Raw genomic sequence first — 18,095 nt, forward strand, 5'->3', positions numbered from 1 at the left:
CCTCTCTTGCCCGGGCCTGTAGCCCTATACCATTAGCAAATGCAAAGAGGGATAATCCCACACTTCTCATGCAGAGAAGCATCCAGAAATTAGGTGCAGAAGTTGCAAAACAGTTCCTTTACAAGGCAGTGGTTCCCAATAGACTGAAATTCAAAACAGACTCCAAGTGCATTTGAGTAGGAACAAAGCTCCCTGGGGTCATCTTTCAGTCCAAGTTTATCAGAATGACAAGTATCTTCCATTACAAGTCTAAGTCAAAAGAACTGAAGCACTGACATAGAATGAGCCCCATTTTTTCTATGTAGTACTGGCAGGCTTCCCAGCCTTACTGATTCGAAGCCAAACATTTATTACCTGCACAAACGTGAGTGCTGCTTTCTGTAGGAGACACTCGGCATAACAGATTTCGGCATGCATTTCCTCTATTAAAAACAAATAAAATTACATTAAGGAAAATCCTATGTCCACAGTAATTGCTCTGAGATGTTCAGGAAAGACTCGTAACTCAATGAACCCAAGAGAGACACAAAAATCGAGGTTGCTTTGGTCCTTCCATAAAAGCAGAATGATGACCTTGGTTCTCGGTCCTCAGCAAGATTTTTCCTAGAATGTGTAAAAGGATTTAAGGAAGTCATCTTTGGCTCCACTCAAATATAACTGCAAAGAGTCAGGCGCTTGGTGCCAGAGACCTGAACTCAGCTCAAAAGAGGAAACCAAAATTTAAAAGCACTTAAAAAAAAATTATTTTTTAATTTAACAGTAACAGGTAGGTTTAACAGAGTTATGGAGACTGAAAAAACTATCTTAAATTTATGAATTCTAGCTTCTAAAATATGAAGGTATGATAATCATGGCAATGATCAGACACACTATTAACTTAAAGGGAAAGCAACAATTCTCTGGAGATCTGTGAACAAGTATGGACCAGCATGCCCAAGGCATGACTCCTCACACACAGAAGACATGATATAAAAAGAGCTCGCACTAGCACAATTTCAGGCTATTTTGATCACTGAGATATCTAGCACAGGAACAAGGCACTGACAAAAGGGACTCTGTAAAGCTATGTATATCCCAGGGACATATGGAATGCCCCAAAACACATGGCCTGTCTTCCTAAACAATACCTTACACTTGCAGAGACTGGGGTGGGAGGGAAATCTTTGCATTTTTGCATAAACAAAATCAGCAGATTCCTGATTTATCCATGGGATGAAAATTGGCATTTTTTTTTTTTTTTTAAGTAAATGAGCTTGGGGTATTTAACAGCCTGGATTGGAGGAAAAGTTCTGCCATGTTGTGGGTATCCATCTCTCTCTGCTGCTGGCCACCTCATTTATAAAATTCAGCTAGTAACATCTTCACTTCACAGCTAAAGAATCAGATGAGGTGCTGAAGGCTGAAATTACAAAGAAGCAATAGGGGTGAAGATCCTTCCTACAGATGGGGCCAACCTTGCAGAGTTAGGGCCTGTGCACGTTCTGGCAGCCATCACCAGCCAGGATCTCAGTGCTTCAGAACGCCTCACCTCTAAGTGTGCCTCCGGATTTTCTCAGTGTTCAGGGGAATAAAAAGTGGAGTCTTCGATTTTTAGAGCCACCTGAATTTCCTCTTCCTAGGAACATTTGTTACAAAGTGGAAACAGTTTGGAATTAACTCACTTGGAAAGTCTGCTCAGTGACACAGATTGCTGGCTTGGGTGTGTGCGGGGAAGACCAGTGGCGCTCCTGTGACAAAGCACAAGGTGTGTAAAGGGAGGAATGTGAAATGAGCCTGGAAAGGTAAGTCGGGGCTCAGTGATGGACAACCTTCAGTGTCAGAGACTGGGCTTGATTCAACAGGTAACACTGAGTCCGTGCAGAGGTCTGAGCAGAAGGATTGGCTGCATCAGGGTTAAGTTAAAGATGGACAAAACTCAGAGCAGCTAAAGGACGTAACGAGTAGGCAGAGAAAAACGGCAAGAAAATTTGAACTCTGTATACCATATGTAAGTACCCTTCATGTTAAATCCCTTTCACATCCTAAGTACTGCATTTACATATCTGTTTTTAAAAGAAATTTGAAAACCATTCAGGGCAATATGCCAGCCCCGAGAGAAGAATGGGTGTGTTCCATGTTAAACCCACGAAAAGTTTAATTAAATATACTGAGTCCTGCAGACAACCAGCCACTCAAGGATGTAAATGAAAATTACCAAGAGGAAAAACAAATCACATACTAAAGCTACAATGTTTTGACATGCTCTCTTGAACACAAAGTCTGTTTGGGTTGCAGTGACAGCCAAACTCATTAGGAATAAAATGCAACTTAATTTATAAAAGTCGTATTCCTTCACTCTGGTTGATTTATATTGGGCAGTTCCCCAGGTCTCAAAATTAGCCGTCTGGCATTTATGAATAGGTACCTTACCAGAACATCTCTTAATTATAAATTCCTTAGTCTACTGAAGAAAATACCTTCACCCCACACTAAAATGTTAGCTAAGCATGCCTTTGGATGTAAAAGTCTAAATAAACCTGTTTTTCAGAATATGCTATAGTCAAAAGCTAATTTATGTTTATTATTTTCTAATTAAGACTTTATTCTTTCAAGCAGTTTTAGGTGTGCAGCAAAATTGAGGGGAAGGTACAGAAATTTCCCATGTATCCCTTGCCCCACCCTCCCCAGATGAACTGATGAACTTCTGTTGACACATCATAATCACCCAACATCCATAGTCTACATTACAATTCCTTCTTGGTGATGTACATTCTATGGGTTTGGACAAATGTATAAAGACATGGATCCACCATTATGATATCTCACAAAGTTTTTTCACTATCCTAAAAATCCTCTGTGCTCCACCTATTCACTCCTACACCCCATCCCTGGATAACCACTGATCTTGTCACTGTCTCCACAGTTTTGCCCTTTCCAGAATGTCATATGCTTGGAATCATACAGCATGATCCCTTTTCAGATTGGTGTCTTCTACTCAGTAATATGCATTTTAGGTCACTCTGTGTCTTTTCACGGCTTGATAGTTCATTTCCTTTTAGTGCAAAATAATATTCCATTTTTCTGGATGCACCACAGTTTATTTATCCATTCACATATTGAAGGATATCTTGGTTGCTTCCAAGTTTTGGCCATTATAAATAAAGCTGCTATAAACATCCACAGGCAGACATAAGTTTTCAGCTCCTTTGGGTAAATATTAAGGAGACTGACTGCTGGATTGTATGGTCAAAGTATGTTTAGTTTTGAAATTGAAATTGCCAAACTATCTCCCAAAATAGCTGTACAATTTTGCATTCCCACCAGCCGTGAATAAGAGTTCCTTTTACGCTACATCTTTGCCAACATTTGGTGTTGTTGGTGTTTCAGATTATAGACATTCTAATAGGTGTATAGTAGCATCTCATTGTTTATTTTCTTTTTTAATAATTAGTAATAAGTAAATAAGTAAACTATCCCAGATTTTCTGGATTATGGACATTCTAATAGAATGTGTAGTAGCACCTCATTGCTTTCCTTTTTAATAATTAGTAATAAGTAAATAAGTAAATGAGTCCAGATTTTCTGAAGTGCCATGTACAAAAACATTATAAAAAGATAAGAACGCAGCACCATCTACTTTCGAGATGTCTAACATAGGAATGATTCAACATTTCCCTCATCCATATGTGAACATTTTGTCCCCTTTTCTACAAGCCTACAAGAGAAAGTGTGGGGTACAGTGGAAAGAACTGTGGCTTACAGAAAGGCAGATCAGCTTTGAACCCCACTCTGCTACGCGGGGAATCCTGGGCATCAACCAGTGGTTACTTCGGCAGGGTGAGTATCACGGGAAAGAGCAAAAGATACTCCATTTCCTTTATATTCTACACGTAAGTATTGAATTTTATGAGTATGATCATGTTTTAACTTTTCAAAGATGAAAAACTTAATCTTTAAATGAGTCTTACCTTCAGTCAGCTGTTCCAATGATCCTCTAGAAAGAAGACTTGAGAAAGATTCTACCACCGTGCATTTTTTCCTGTATCTGTGGAGAGTAAGCAGAAGGGGAGATGGGAAACAGAAAGAAAAAGTGACAATAAATCAGACCAAGCTCATTTCCCTTTGACATTCATTTTTGTCACAGTCACATCAAAGAGTTACCAGGGAGAAATGCTAAACCCTAGGTCTGTGGTGCACAGACCACCCTTCCCACCAACGCACAGCCAGCGCCCAGTACTGGGCTGGCACCCTGTGGGCACTCAATCCATGCTTACTGGACAAGTGAGTGGACAAACCCACGCAGAACAATGAATGCTAACCCTGCCAAGCATTGCCCTGATCTGTATGGCTGAAATCGGTATTTCTGGGGTAAGAGCCACCGCGGATTAAGAATCACTTAGACTGCAGTATTTGGAAACTCTTCTTCATTCATAGGGTTGCAACATAATCACATGAGGATACAGTTTCATGTTAAACTTTACCAATACTAGTTAACAGCTGTTGCTGGGGGCTTACTATACATACAGAGTAAAGATTAAAATAAAACTGAAAATTCGTCTCATTTTCACGAACCAGAAGTGTTCAAATATATCCTTTTAGACAAATAAAGCTTTCCCTTCTGAATAGGCAGTATCTCCCACATAAAGGGACATACTGGCTTGGAAGGCAGTAGCTGAATTCATCCACCCCAGGGAGACCCTTGAGAGATGCATGCTGCTGACCCCACAGACATAGGAAAAGGAAAGAAGAGAAGAGAAGAGAAGAGAAGAGAAGAGAAGAGAAGAGAAGAGAAGAGAAGAGAAGAGAAGAGAAGAGACGGAAAGAAAAGAAAAGAAAAGAAAAGAAAAGAAAAGAAAAGAAAAGAAAAGAAAAGAAGGAAGGGGGGGGAAGGTAGAGGTACAGATGCCAAGTGTTTGGCCAAACAAGAATCTACTATAATTCCTAAGAGGAAATTTTAACTCTATGACATAGAACTACGTGAGGCCAGGAAGCTTTGGAGTACAAGTCCCTTACTACAACTGGGGAGAACTTCAAACAGAGCTCTCCATCAGGCAAACCTCATTCACTTTGTCACACAGACATAAAGGTTTGTAGTTGTATCTCAAGTATTTAATTACTCAGTTCATACTTTTGGCAGGTTTGCAATGCGTCCTTCATGGCGGAAATGCCGTTTTGGATGTCCTGTTGCTCGAAGGTCATGACGGCCTGCAACACCACAATGGTACTATAGCCCAAGGCATGGTACATACTCTCCTTAGCCCTGGAGGCAGAACACAGGGAATTAATACTTTCCGATTCAACTTAAAAAGCATGCAGATCTTGTCTGATACTAACCAGGAGAAATCCTAGTAAAAGCATATCGTGACTTTATAGTGATAACTTTTACACACATAATCACCGAAATAATATAGACTGTGAAAGGCATGTCCTAAAAAACTCAAATATCAAGGACTTTCCAAATTAAACCTACACAGGCAGCACAGAATGTTCCAGGTTGAAGCAGAAGCCAACAATTGTTTTTCCCTGTTTCAGCACAAGGGGGCAGCCTGTGGATTCTTTTCCTTGAAAACATTTCAAAGCAAACCAGTTCTTCCCAGTTGAACACCCAGGCAATATGCGCACTATCTTTAGCTCTGATACAAGGATTAAAATAAAGTCCACTGGAAATGCATTTTGTGACAGAGAGATTCTGATATATTTTCAGATAAAGACTCATTTTAAAAACAAAAACAAAAAAAGAAAAAGAAAAAAAAACAGCTTCTCTCCACTTCCAGCCAGAGGCCAAAGGAAAGCAAGACTTTTGCAATAAATTAGGTCGGCCACAATGGGCACAGGCAAAAGTACATTTTAGACCTCATATCTAATCTAATCCCATTATCTATAATTCCTGCTTAAAGTTCTTGACAACTCCAATTACTAAATTATCAGTTGAGAATTGCATGGATTCTTAAGGGCATTAATTAGCCTTAATGTATGGGCACCCCAGACTTTAGGGCTGTGAAAACCTCACTATCTCTTTCTCAAAACTTCTCATTAGGTTGATTTGTTATAAGATTTAAAATATTAATGCACGATTTTGTTTTTAATTCAAATATAATGCACAGCAGCCCACGGCTATGCAAAACAAATGCAAGCCCACATTATTCTTTTCCCTCATGGAAATAGTCTAAACATCTTTTGGTAATTCGCAGTTTGTCCTGACTAGTGAGGTCACAGGCTGTTCAAAAAACCGCAAGCAGTTAAGAGCACCCCAAAGTTAATCATTTTTTGTGGTTTTAAACCTCACATTTTAAACCAAAAGCTCCAAGAGGAAAACAGAGATTCAAGTGGGAAAAACGTATGTTTAACAATGAAACTTGCAAAAAGTTCAAAGAATATAAAACTTGACCAAATAAAATACCCAATCATGTCTTTTTATTCCATGTTATGACCAGCTGGGTGTCTGAGACAGAGAAAAAAAGGCATCCTATGTGAATAAAAAACGAAGGAGACAGGAAGGCAGGCTGAGAAAGGAGAGACAAAAAGAAAAAGGTAGACAGGCAGAGCGGAAGACAGGGAAGTAGACAGAGATGGAGAGAGAAAGAAGTCTGAGGGACTGGCAAGGACAGAGGGAAACAGGCAGGAGACAAGCAGGGCAGACAAGTGTTGAAGACAATACTGGATAATTTCCTTCAGCTGTGGGCTGTACCATCTATTTTACCATCTGTTCCTACCCCTGAAATACTCATTGATCGCAGCTCTTCTACACCGTAGTAGAATTACCACAGCAGCTTCTCAGGAGGTAGTGTAATTTTTAAATTGAAGTGTGTAGTTGACAGACGATGGTATGTTAGTTTCGGGTGTACGACATAGTGATTCGACAATTCTGTACGTTATGCAATGCTCACCACCGCAAGTGTAGTAAGACTGAAAGTCTGTGATCAGAGTCACATTGCCCTACTGACCAAAGAAATGAGATTCCCACTATTGTGCCCAAGTAATCTCCTAAAAATTATGTAAGGTCTAAGCTTCATCCAAGCAAGTGACTATGTTTGAAGGCACAATGTAAGATTATTCCTGTCAAGCTCCAGGCACACTGGAGAGTTGGGGACTGTGGTCAAGGTGATACCTAGTAACAGGGCTGAGCACAGGTGTTGCTGCCACATTTCAAAAATGAACAGGCATTATTAACTGAAATTAAATTGCTTAACTTGTTTATCACATAAATAGGGAGTCCCAGTAACACTTTTTTATTATCTTAAATTTCTTTTTAACATTAAAGATTAGCATATTCTAGTTCTTTCCATCCCATTTCAAAGGAAACTTTTTTCACTGATATTTAAGCTTTAGAGGCATATCCATAAAAACATTTCACTGAAGAAAATAAAATGAAGCTCTACAAAACTACAACAATGACAATATTTGAACACATATAGAAATTAAAATGTGAGAAAGAATCAGAAACTTTCTACTGATTAAATTTGAAAAGACAGATTTCTTAACTGGATATTAAAACTGACCAACAGTAGGGGTCTTAACCAAATTAGCTGAGAAATATTCAGATGGCAATGCAGATAAATTAACTAACAAGCACGAGATCAAAGAAAGAATCATGAGAAACATCTGAAAAAAATATATTTTATCTGAAAGAAAGTTAATTACCACGGTCGAAGCAATTCTAAGGCATCTGTAAATTTGTTACTTAGAAATAAGTTCAATGCCACCGCACATTCTTCTAGGCCACACTTGAGATCCACCTTGTTTGATGTTGACCTGAAGACCAAGAAAAAACACACAGAATTTCTATCACTTTTACTATTAGCACGTTGTCACATGTGTGTGTGCATGTACACTTTGGAGACAGAAAGGTTCCAATTCTACCAACACCACCACCACCACCTACTTCATGAAGCTATTGTGAGAATGGAAGAAATTGACAAACAAGGCTCATAGCAGGCATAAAGACCACAAGCACGGATGGAAGTACCTTTACTCATAGGAGAGGGGAAGTTATTGTGTTTTAGTTTGATTACATAGAAGGAAAAAATGTGCCTCAGTGGAAAACTATGCATTATTGTCTAGACTGCAGAAGAGACCCCTTCAAATTGCTTTTTGATTCTAGGGAACTGCCTTGCAACTCTGTAAACTGTGTTTTCTTTTTTACTTAGAGTATAGTGGGCACACAATGTTACATTAGTTTCAGGTGTACAACAGTGATTCAACTTCTCTATTGTTATATTGTTCTCACCACAAATGTAGCTACCAACTGTCACCATACAATGCTATTCTGATATCATGGACTATATTCCCGATGCTGTGCCTTTTATTCCCATGGCTTATTTATTCCCTAAGTAGAAGCCTGTATGTCCCACTCTCCTTCACCCATTTTGCCCATTCACCCACCCCCCTCTTCCCTCTAGCAACCATCAGTTTGTTTTCTGTATTTATAGGTCTGATTCTGCATTTCATTTGTTTATCCATTTGCTTTGTTGTTTAGATTCCACACATGAGTGAAATCACATGGTATTTGTCTTTCTCAGTCTGACATTATACCCTCTAGGTCCATCTATGCTGTTGCAAATGGCAAGATCTCATCTTTTTTACGGCCAAATAATATTCCATTGTACATATACACCACACCTTCTTTATCTATTTATCTATGGATGGACACTTGGGTGTCCGTATCTTCCATATCCTGGCTATTGTAAATAATGTGAATAAACATAGGGTGCATATATCTTTTTGAATTAGTGTTTTCATTTTCTTTGGGTAAATATCCAGTAGTGAAAATGGATCATATGGTATTTCTATGTTTACTTTTTTGAGGAACCTCCATGCTGTTTTCTACAGTGGCTGCACCAGTTTACATTCCTACCAATAATGCACCTGCGTTCCCTTTTCTCCACATCCTGGCCCACATTTGTTATGTCTTGTCTTTTTTTTTTTTTTAGGCATTCTGACAGGTATAATTGATATCTCACTATGGTTTTGATTTGCATTTCTCCAATGAGTAGTGACATTGAGCATCTTTTCATGTGTCTGCTGGCCATCTATAGGTCTTTTTGGAAAAATGTCTATTCAGGTCCTCCACCCATTTTTTAACTGGTTTGTTTTTTTAGTGTTGAATTGCAACTCTGTAAATTGTAACTGATAGCAATGCAAAATAATTGTCTATAGACATGTAAATTCTATCCTGACTAGTAGAGGTTCAATTACCTCTTCTCCTTCACTGTACAAGAAGCTAGTTTTGCTGACTTTGGACAGTAATTTCAACATTGTTTTATGTGCTGTTTCAATTTCTCCTTTGAATCAATTGTAACATCTGCCTAGTTCCCTTACCGATTAATGAATTAAGTAAAATCTTTACTGTGTTTATTTTTACATCTGTATAATCATTATGATTTTACCCTTCATTAAAAGTTATCTGTTATTTATGATTGATAGAAATTTTGCTCTTTAAAATTAGGGCCCTCAGGCTGCCTAACTCAATTTCGGCTCAGGTCATGATCTCAGAGTTGTGAGATAGAGCCCTGTGTTGGGCACGGAGCCTGCTTAAGATTCTCTCTCTCCCTCTGCCTCTGTCCTTCCCCGCCACCAAAATAAACCGACAAATAAATAAATAATTAAAAATGAGATAATCTTAGAGCCTTCTCCAAAATGTTTTGTGTAACTTGTTTTTTGTTTTTTGTTTTTAAAATGGGCTTCATGCCCAGCATGGAGCCCGACACAGGGCTTGAACTCAGGATCAAGCCTGAGCTAAGATCAAAAGTCAGATGTTTAATCGACTAAGCCACCCAGGCGCACCTGTGTAACAACTTTTAATAGGAAAATATTTCAGTAAGTAAACGCGCAGTACGATGATTCATTTAAAAGAACTTAAAGTCACATTTCCATGTCACCAACCTCTCCAAATTCATTCCTTCAAACATGAAAGCAAAATCCCACTTCAGTTACTCTTCTACCAGAAATGGGTTCTGATGATTTTGCCCAACTGCAGGCTAATGTTAAGTGTTCTGGCACATTTAAGGTAGGCGAGGCTAAGCTGTGATGTTCGATAGGTTAGGTGTATTAAAATGCATTTTTTATTTATGACAGGCTCATCTGGGATGGAAGCCCACCATAAATCAAAACAGATCCATAAATGTTGATGCAGTAGTTCCTTAGGAAACTATCAGATGAGTCAGAGGTTAACCCTGAAGGAGAGACTCATATTTCTAAAGAAAGCTCAGATTTCCATAAGCAGAGACATATGGAATGAAATCCTAATGTGAAAAATAAATGCCTTAAGATCCTTGGAGTTATTTTCAACTTCATCTCCATTCATCAACCCTCAAATTATTGCACCCCTTCGTCCTACTGTGAGAGCTGAGTCCTAAGGCAAACTGCCAAATCCATGAGTGTTATGAACACACACACACAAGTAGCTGAAATTACAAACGCAAATCTCAAATCCTAAAGATCTGCTGTACAACTTAAAGTTTGATAAACCTATAAGGATAGATAAAAAGCCCTTTCTCATGGTACTAAAACATAGCTTTCACAGAGTTGCCTTTAATCTCTGATAAAGGAACAACATATATGTTCGAAAAGAAACAACTCATTACATTAATTCTAGAATGGGCAGGAAAGGAATATTAGTTAGCAATTGTGATATTAACAAAAATATTAATGGAAAGGAAAAATGTCATGATACATTAACTTATAAAAAGCAGGTACCAAAAAAAGGTGGAGGGGCAGGGCAAAAAATAGTAACAAAATTTTTAAAAAGCAGGTTACTAAATAGTGTATTGAATGTGATCCAAATTAGTAAAAAAAAAAAAAAAAAACCAAAAAAAAACCACTTGCTCTACATATGAAGAGAAAAAGAAAGAATATACACACACAAACACAAAAAAAGTTACAGTGATAATACACATTTTTATCTCCCCTTTGTGCTTTTCTATATTTCCTGAATTTTCTACAATCAATGTTTCTTAAAATGCTTTTTAAGCCAACATTACAAGAAGAATGTAAGTAGAAAAATAATCATACTACAACATTCAATGAAAACCCTATGGCTGCATCTGTATCAGACAGAAGTGTATGCCCAGGGGCGCCTGGGTGGCACAGCGGTTAAGGGCGTGATCCCGGCGTTATGGGATCGAGCCCCACGTCAGGCTCCTTCTCTATGAGCCTGCTTCTCCCTCTTCCTCTCCCTTCCCCCCGCTTGTGTTCCCTCTCTCGCTGGCTGTCTCTATCTCTGTCAAATAAATAAATAAAAAATCTTAAAAAAAAAAGAAGAAGTGTATACCCAGGAAAAAGACAAGAATGAACACAGTTTAAAAGGTCATATTTATGGTGGATGTTTCTCCTTTCTTCCATTTTCTCCAATGCTTGACAATGTGGTTATAATATTTTATAAATGAAATTAATGATTTAAAATTTTTTAAGGTAAAAAAGGCTCAAAAGAGAGTTGTGCACCAAATGTTGAATTCAGTTTTGTTTCTTTTTATGTAACAGCGCCACCCATTCACAAGTCCCTTAGCAGCTCTGTCTCTCCTTCCCTTATTTCACCTGCCTATTTCACCAGTCAGTAAAATACGAAACCCTATTCTAACATCAACATTACAATGCACCAAAGGGTTGTACTGCTCTCCCCTGTTGTCCCGAAAACACCTGCACCCTCTTCCAGACCTGCTCACATTAGACGATCCAAACCATCCCGAGGCCAGTTTTGTATCAAATGATGCAAAGGGACGGCTGCTTGTTGCCATATCTGTGCGAGAAAACCTATTAATTAAAAAAAAAAAAAAAACCAGAATGAGGTTTTTCTTTCTTTGTCTTACAGGAACAGTCCACATAAATTCAAGTATACAACATAAATCCTTCAATTATTTAGTACATCTCACCTCCATGGCTAATCAGTTTTAAAAATCAAGTAACAAAAATCTATGTACTGTGACATGGTGAACATTTCTGAAATATATCACCAACAAAATCAACTTGTTTTGTTTATTCTAGTACACAAAAAGGAATTAACTGAAATCACCCCCACAGCTCTCCACCCAAAGACAACATTGTAGCCTGTATATAAATATCCTTCCAGATAGTTTCCCAAGTAAATCTATACATTATTTCTATACTTTATTAAAATAGAATATTATTGTAAGGAAGGAAAAAGTTTTCCTTGACCCTCTTAGAGGCCCTGGCTGGGTCTGAAAATAAAATGCACAAAGACAGATTAACGGGAGAAAAGCACATAAATTTTACTGAATTTGTCTTGTACATAGGAGCCTTCACAAGAGAATGAAGACCCTGAAAAAGCAGGAAGCCTTTATATTTGTGAAGAATTGGCAAGACAAAGGGGTTGGGGCTCGGAATAGTAAATGATGAAGAAGTAACTAGAGAGACAAGCGTTACTTTAAAAAGGTTTGCAGATACTCTAAGCTGATACAAATGTCTTTCACCAGTAAAAGGAGAATTTATTTCCTGCCTTTAGGCAGAAAAGGGGGAGTTTTTCCAGTGTTTACTGCTTCTTGATTGCCATCAGCTCAAAATGATTTTTAGGTCAAACTGTGGGGTGACATATTCTAGTTTCCTTCATTATATGTTTATTTTCAATCTTTTCTTCTCGACAAATAGAGTTGCTTTATCATAGTTACTAAACATAATTGGTTACCTGCCCCTTATTTGGGGGCATGTAAGTTGCTCCTGATGTTTTGCAATTATAAACAATACTGTAATAAGCTCTTCATCCACTTCCCTATTTCCTGAGGATAAATTCTTGAGTTAAAGAGTATATATTTTGCAAGGTATATTCTTTCTAATAATTGGCTTCATTTCCCATTATATATACACCAAGGAGCACTGAAATAGCAAATAGGAGGTGGGGACTGATCTGGTTTGCAGACTCAGGCCATTTTATTGACCCAGTGCTCCCTCCACAGATACATGGAGGCAGGTCCATGCAAGAGAAGGAAACTCACGTTTAAGAATAAGCCCTCCCGGATTGTAATAGAATCACTAACCTCCGGCTTCCATTCACCTTAACTATACACAAGCCATACAGAGAAAAGAGTTATTGATTTTCCCTTTAGAGAACTTTTTTTTTCTAATTCTAAGATGTGCAATGTCCTCAATTAAGTGGAGTTCTTTTCAGACTTCCTAATACCTTATAATATTTTAGATTTAACATTCATCCTGTCTTGAATATAACAAGTTCCCTAATTTTTTTTTAAGATTTTATTTATTTATTCGAAAGAGACAGAGACAGCCAGCGAGAGAGGGAGCACAAGCAGGGGGAGTGGGAGAGGAAGAAGCAGGCTCATAGTGGAGAAGCCTGATGTGGGGCTAGATCACAGATCGCCGGGATCACGCCCTGAGTCGAAGGCAGACGCTTAACCGCTGTGCCACCCAGGCGCCCCAAGTTCCCTAATTTTTATACAAGAGTTTAGGGAAAAATCAAGGTTCTTCTCACAAAGGTAGCTGGGAGAAAAGAGAACTCCATACATAGAAGGAAATGTAGCTTAAGGCAGGTTGTTTTCCATCACAAGACCATTTTACCAGAATAGATGAAGCACCCAGCACTTACACAAACCAGATTCTAGGGCAGTGATGTTACCTCTGCTTAGAAGCAAAGAGGAAAAAGATACTTACAAGGACATCCACCCATTTGGACCATTCTTGTCCATCTGGTCTATTACAGATTCACTTAGAATGGCTAGAAAAACATGGTCTCTGAAATGACCATAAAAATAGCCCCCTGTTTCTCATTTGTCTTCAGCTTTAATTACAAAATTCTTCCCAATATTGAAAATTTTATTTAATCAAAACTAATCACTTTGCTTTAACATTTCTAAATTTTAAGGACATACTTAGAAAAACCTTCCCTCCACAAAGATTATATAGCATAATTTTACCAGTGCTGCTACTTTTGAATATTCAGTTTGTTGATCTATTTATAATTTGAATATATAATGCACTGTGTAGTTTTTCTTAATCTTTTGCCATTTTTCCCAAGAGAATTTTTAAAGACCACATATTTTCCCCAGTGATTTGGCATACCATATATATAAAATGCTAAAATTTATTAAGTTCTGCTAAAATCAAGCCTGCTATGCCAGGTAAATGTTGCATATTTCAAAGCTACAGTTATAGTATCTTTACCAGACAACAAGAGACTTGAATTCAGCAGAACTTAATAATTATTAATAAAATAATGTTAGATTTTATTCACATTTTCAGAGGTATAAAAGTTTAAATTAGATCCTTCTAGCCCTTTATGTTTTTGTGTACATGTCCATGAAGTCCCAGAAATTCTACAGTATTTTAAAATTTATATTAATATCACAGTCAGTACATCAGGCTACAAACTGATTTTTTTATCCAACAGTATTTTTTGATATAGATTAATTCACTCAGACCACTACATAATATTTCATCAAGAACCTATTTTCTTCTTTTTTTTATGACAAATGTTTCAAATACAGAGAGAAAATGACAGGCATATATCTGGAATCCATTTTTGTATACAGTGAGAGCTAAATTTAATTGTTTCCCACATGAATAGGCAATTATCCCAACACCAGTGAATAACTCATCCTTCAGTTACTTCCTTAGCTTGGAAGTAACACAAAGGGAAGAGCACATGTCCTCTCAACGTCATCTTGGAGCACTAACGGACCCATCAAGGAATATTTCATTCTGTAAGGAATATACCTTTCTTTGATTTACTATTTACTACTGATTAAGGTTCATATTACATAAAAAAATATGTAAACTTGTAGGGGTTTTTTTGTCTGCAAATACTGCTTTACAGGAGATTAACAAGTTTTGCATATAGAAATCTTATTCCGGGGCACCTGGGTGGCACAGCGGTTAACCGTCTGCCTTCGGCTCAGGGCGTGATCCCGGCGTTATGGATCGAGCCCCACATCAGGCTCCTCCACTATGAGCCTGCTTCTTCCTCTCCCACTACCCCTGCTTGTGTTTCCTCTCTCGCTGGCTTCCTCTATCTCTGTCAAATAAATTTTAAAAATCTTTAAAAAAAAAAAAAAAAAAAGAAATCTTATTCCAACATTCTTTAGTTGCCTAAATGCTCCTGGAACCAGTTTTACAATCTTGTTTATTTCCTCAATAAATAAATCAATGACGTTGTTAAAAGGAAAATCACCGGCCGAAAATGGGGTCTGTTAGGTTGAGTCCCAAACTGTAATCTAATTCTAGTTTCAACCTACCCCAGAAAAGTAATCTTAACCAGTCTTAACCAGTCCGGAATTTTCCCCATCTGGGGCCAATAAGTCTGCACTGAGTTTGCCAAAGGGGCCCTCTCCATTCTCCAAAGGAAGCTGAGGTAATCTGCATGATAAGACTGGGCTACTCTTCCTCCTAAGGGAAATCAACCTTGCCCAGAACAATCCTTTCCTTTTGCTAAAACTTTCTTGCCCCACCCTTTCTCCTATAAAATCCTGCCATTTTGTACAACTCCCCAGAGCTCCCCTCTACTTTGCTGATGGGAGGCTACCCAATTCATGAATTGTTTAATAAAGCCAATTAGATCTTCAAATTTACTAGGCTGAATTTTGTTTTTTAACACTATCTCTACAATACTATATTTTCACACCTATACACACATTTATTCAGGTCTTTTTTCCTTCAATAAATGTTTCTAATATATGAACACTGCACTCAGGTTCAGATAGCCTCCGTGCTAAATGCTCCTTAGACTGCTTCAGTTTTGGAATCTGTACCACCAAAGTAAGCACAATTATTAAAAATTTAACTGAGCAGAGTGACTTGACTGTTGTACTCCTGAGCATAACCTAGATGTTATATTCGTAAGTTCAAAGAAATGTATTTTTAGCTGGTGAAAAAAACTGTTATTGGGTTGATAGAGGATAAGAAAAACACATCGTATTTCAATATTTTCAATTATGTTGGAAAAATTGTCCTTCTTTTGCCCTGATTTTATGGGTTTTTTTTAAGTTTTTAAACAGCTTTATTGAGATATAATTCACAGACCATACAATTCACCCATTTAAAGTATACAATCAAGGGCTTTTAGTATGTTCTTAGAGGTGTTCAACTATCACCACAATCTAAGATTTTATGTTCGTACGTATGTATGTATGTATGTGAGAGAAAGAGAGAGTTGGGGGAGGGACACAGGGGAGGGAAAGGGAGAGAATCACAAGCAGACACAATCCAACAGCCTTGAGATCACAGCCTGAGCGGTAACCAAGAGTCAGATCCCTAACTGACTGAGCCATCCAAGTGCCCCTATCATCACAATCTAATTATACAACATTCTGTCACCCAAAAGATACCCTGTATCCATCCATTAGCACTCATTCTGCATTTCCCCCTCCACCTCTAGTTTTAGGCAACTACTATTCTGCTTTCAGTATATATAGATTTTTTCTAGCCTGGACATTTCATATTAATGGACTTATATAACATGCAGTCTTCCGTGATTTCCTTTTTAACTTAGCATGTCTTCAAGATACATGTTGATAATATATCAGTACTTCATTCCTTTTTATTGCCAAATGATATTCCATTGTATGGATAGAACATGTTTTGTTTATCATTTCATTAGTTGATGGATATACATGTTATTTCCACTTTTGGGGTATTTTTTTAAAGATTTATTTATTTATTTTAGAAAGTGAGAGCACTTGTGCGCAAGAGCAGGGGGAGGGGCAGAGGGAGAGGGAATGAATCTCAAGCAGACTCCCTGCAGAGCGCAGAGCCTGATGCGGGGCTCAATCCCATGACCCCGAGATCATGACCTGAGCCAAAATCAACAGTCGACTAAGCCACCCAGGTGCCACCCCACTTTTTAGGTATTTTGAATAATGCTGATATTAACATTCATACAGAAGTTCTTGTGTAGACATATATTTCATTTTTCTTGGGTATATACTTAGGAAATAATTGCTGAATAATATGGTAACTTTATATTTGACATTTCAAAGAACTGCCAGACCATTTTCCCAAGTGGCTGTGTGATTTTTACATTCTCACCAGCAATGCAAGAGCATTCTAATTTCTCTATATCTCGCCCAACACTTACTACTGACCATCTTAGTGGGTGTGATGGAATCTCACTGTGGTTTTGACTTGCATTTGCCTGATGACTAATGATGTGGAGCATCCGTTTAGGTACTTAATGGCCATTTGCACATCTTCTTTGGAAAAATGTCTGTTCAGATTCTTTGGCCATTTTTTAAGTGGGCTATTTGTCTTTTTATTATTGAGTTCCACACTGCTCTAATTTTTGATCACTGGGTAAAACTATCTTCAAATGAAAAGCTGAAGCTATTTTTGTATGCTTTTTCCTCTCATTCAAATCATAATTAGCAGAATCAATTCAAATTTAATTTCCCCAATAAATCCAAACAATGTGCTATGTTCTTGAGCAATGAAATAAAAGCTAACCCATTTTTTTAAAAAAAATATTTTATGTATTTATTTATTTATTTGAGAGAGAACAGGTGCGCAGAGAGTGGGAGGTGGGTTAGAAGGAGAGTAGAGAAGCAGATTCTGAGGTGAGCAGGGCACCTAACGTGGGACTTGATCCCAGCACTCTGGGATCATAACCTGAGCCAAAGGTAGACACTTAACCAACCGAGCCAACCAGGCACCCCAAACTAGCCTATTTTAAAAAATATATTTTATTAATTTATTTGAGAGAGAGAGAGAGAGCACAGAGGGAAAATGGGAGGGAGAAGCAGATTTCCCCTACTGAGCAGGGAGCCTGAGGCAGGGCTTGATCCCAGGACCCTGAGATCATGACCTGAGCTGAAGGCAGATGCTTAACCAAGTGAGCCAGCCAGGCGCCCCTCTAGCCCATTTTAAAAAGAAGAAAAAATGAAATGAAATTTCAAAAAATAATAAAAAAACCACTTAGTATCCTTTAAGCTTTTTCATCAAAGTTAAAATCTCTCTTTTGGGGAGAAAAGGAATGAAAGTAAACAGGCCAACTGTTACGCTCTGGGAGGCACCATTTATATAATCTACAGTCTGGACGGTATCCACTGGAGTTATAAACACAAGACTGCAGTGGACACCACCACCAGGTTTCCAGGAAATCTACTGCTTAATATTTTGACCATATGATCAGCCTGTGTTTCTTACTAAAGAAAACTGCTCACAAA

At 38.0% G+C, this 18,095-nt stretch overlaps 1 protein-coding gene across 4 annotated transcripts in view; it reads right to left on the reverse strand.

The window, feature by feature from the left end:
* TTC39B (tetratricopeptide repeat domain 39B) overlaps window positions 1–18,095 on the reverse strand; it is a 124,315-nt gene that overhangs the window by 43,356 nt on the left and 62,864 nt on the right. For 3 of the 4 annotated variants that reach the window (XM_019796083.2, XM_034663929.1, XM_011220643.3), the window contains 5 exons: window positions 11,632–11,727; window positions 7,621–7,731; window positions 5,108–5,239; window positions 3,948–4,024; window positions 355–422 (listed from right to left, as the gene is read on the reverse strand). In XM_019796083.2, the coding sequence (XP_019651642.2) occupies window positions 355–422; window positions 3,948–4,024; window positions 5,108–5,239; window positions 7,621–7,731; window positions 11,632–11,727 (484 nt within the window). The remainder of the gene's footprint in view (window positions 1–354; window positions 423–3,947; window positions 4,025–5,107; window positions 5,240–7,620; window positions 7,732–11,631; window positions 11,728–18,095) is intronic. The other variant, XM_011220644.3, reaches the window with a different exon arrangement.

This window comes from Ailuropoda melanoleuca, chromosome 7 (assembly GCF_002007445.2).
Source record: "Ailuropoda melanoleuca isolate Jingjing chromosome 7, ASM200744v2, whole genome shotgun sequence".
NCBI lineage: Eukaryota > Metazoa > Chordata > Mammalia > Carnivora > Ursidae > Ailuropoda > Ailuropoda melanoleuca.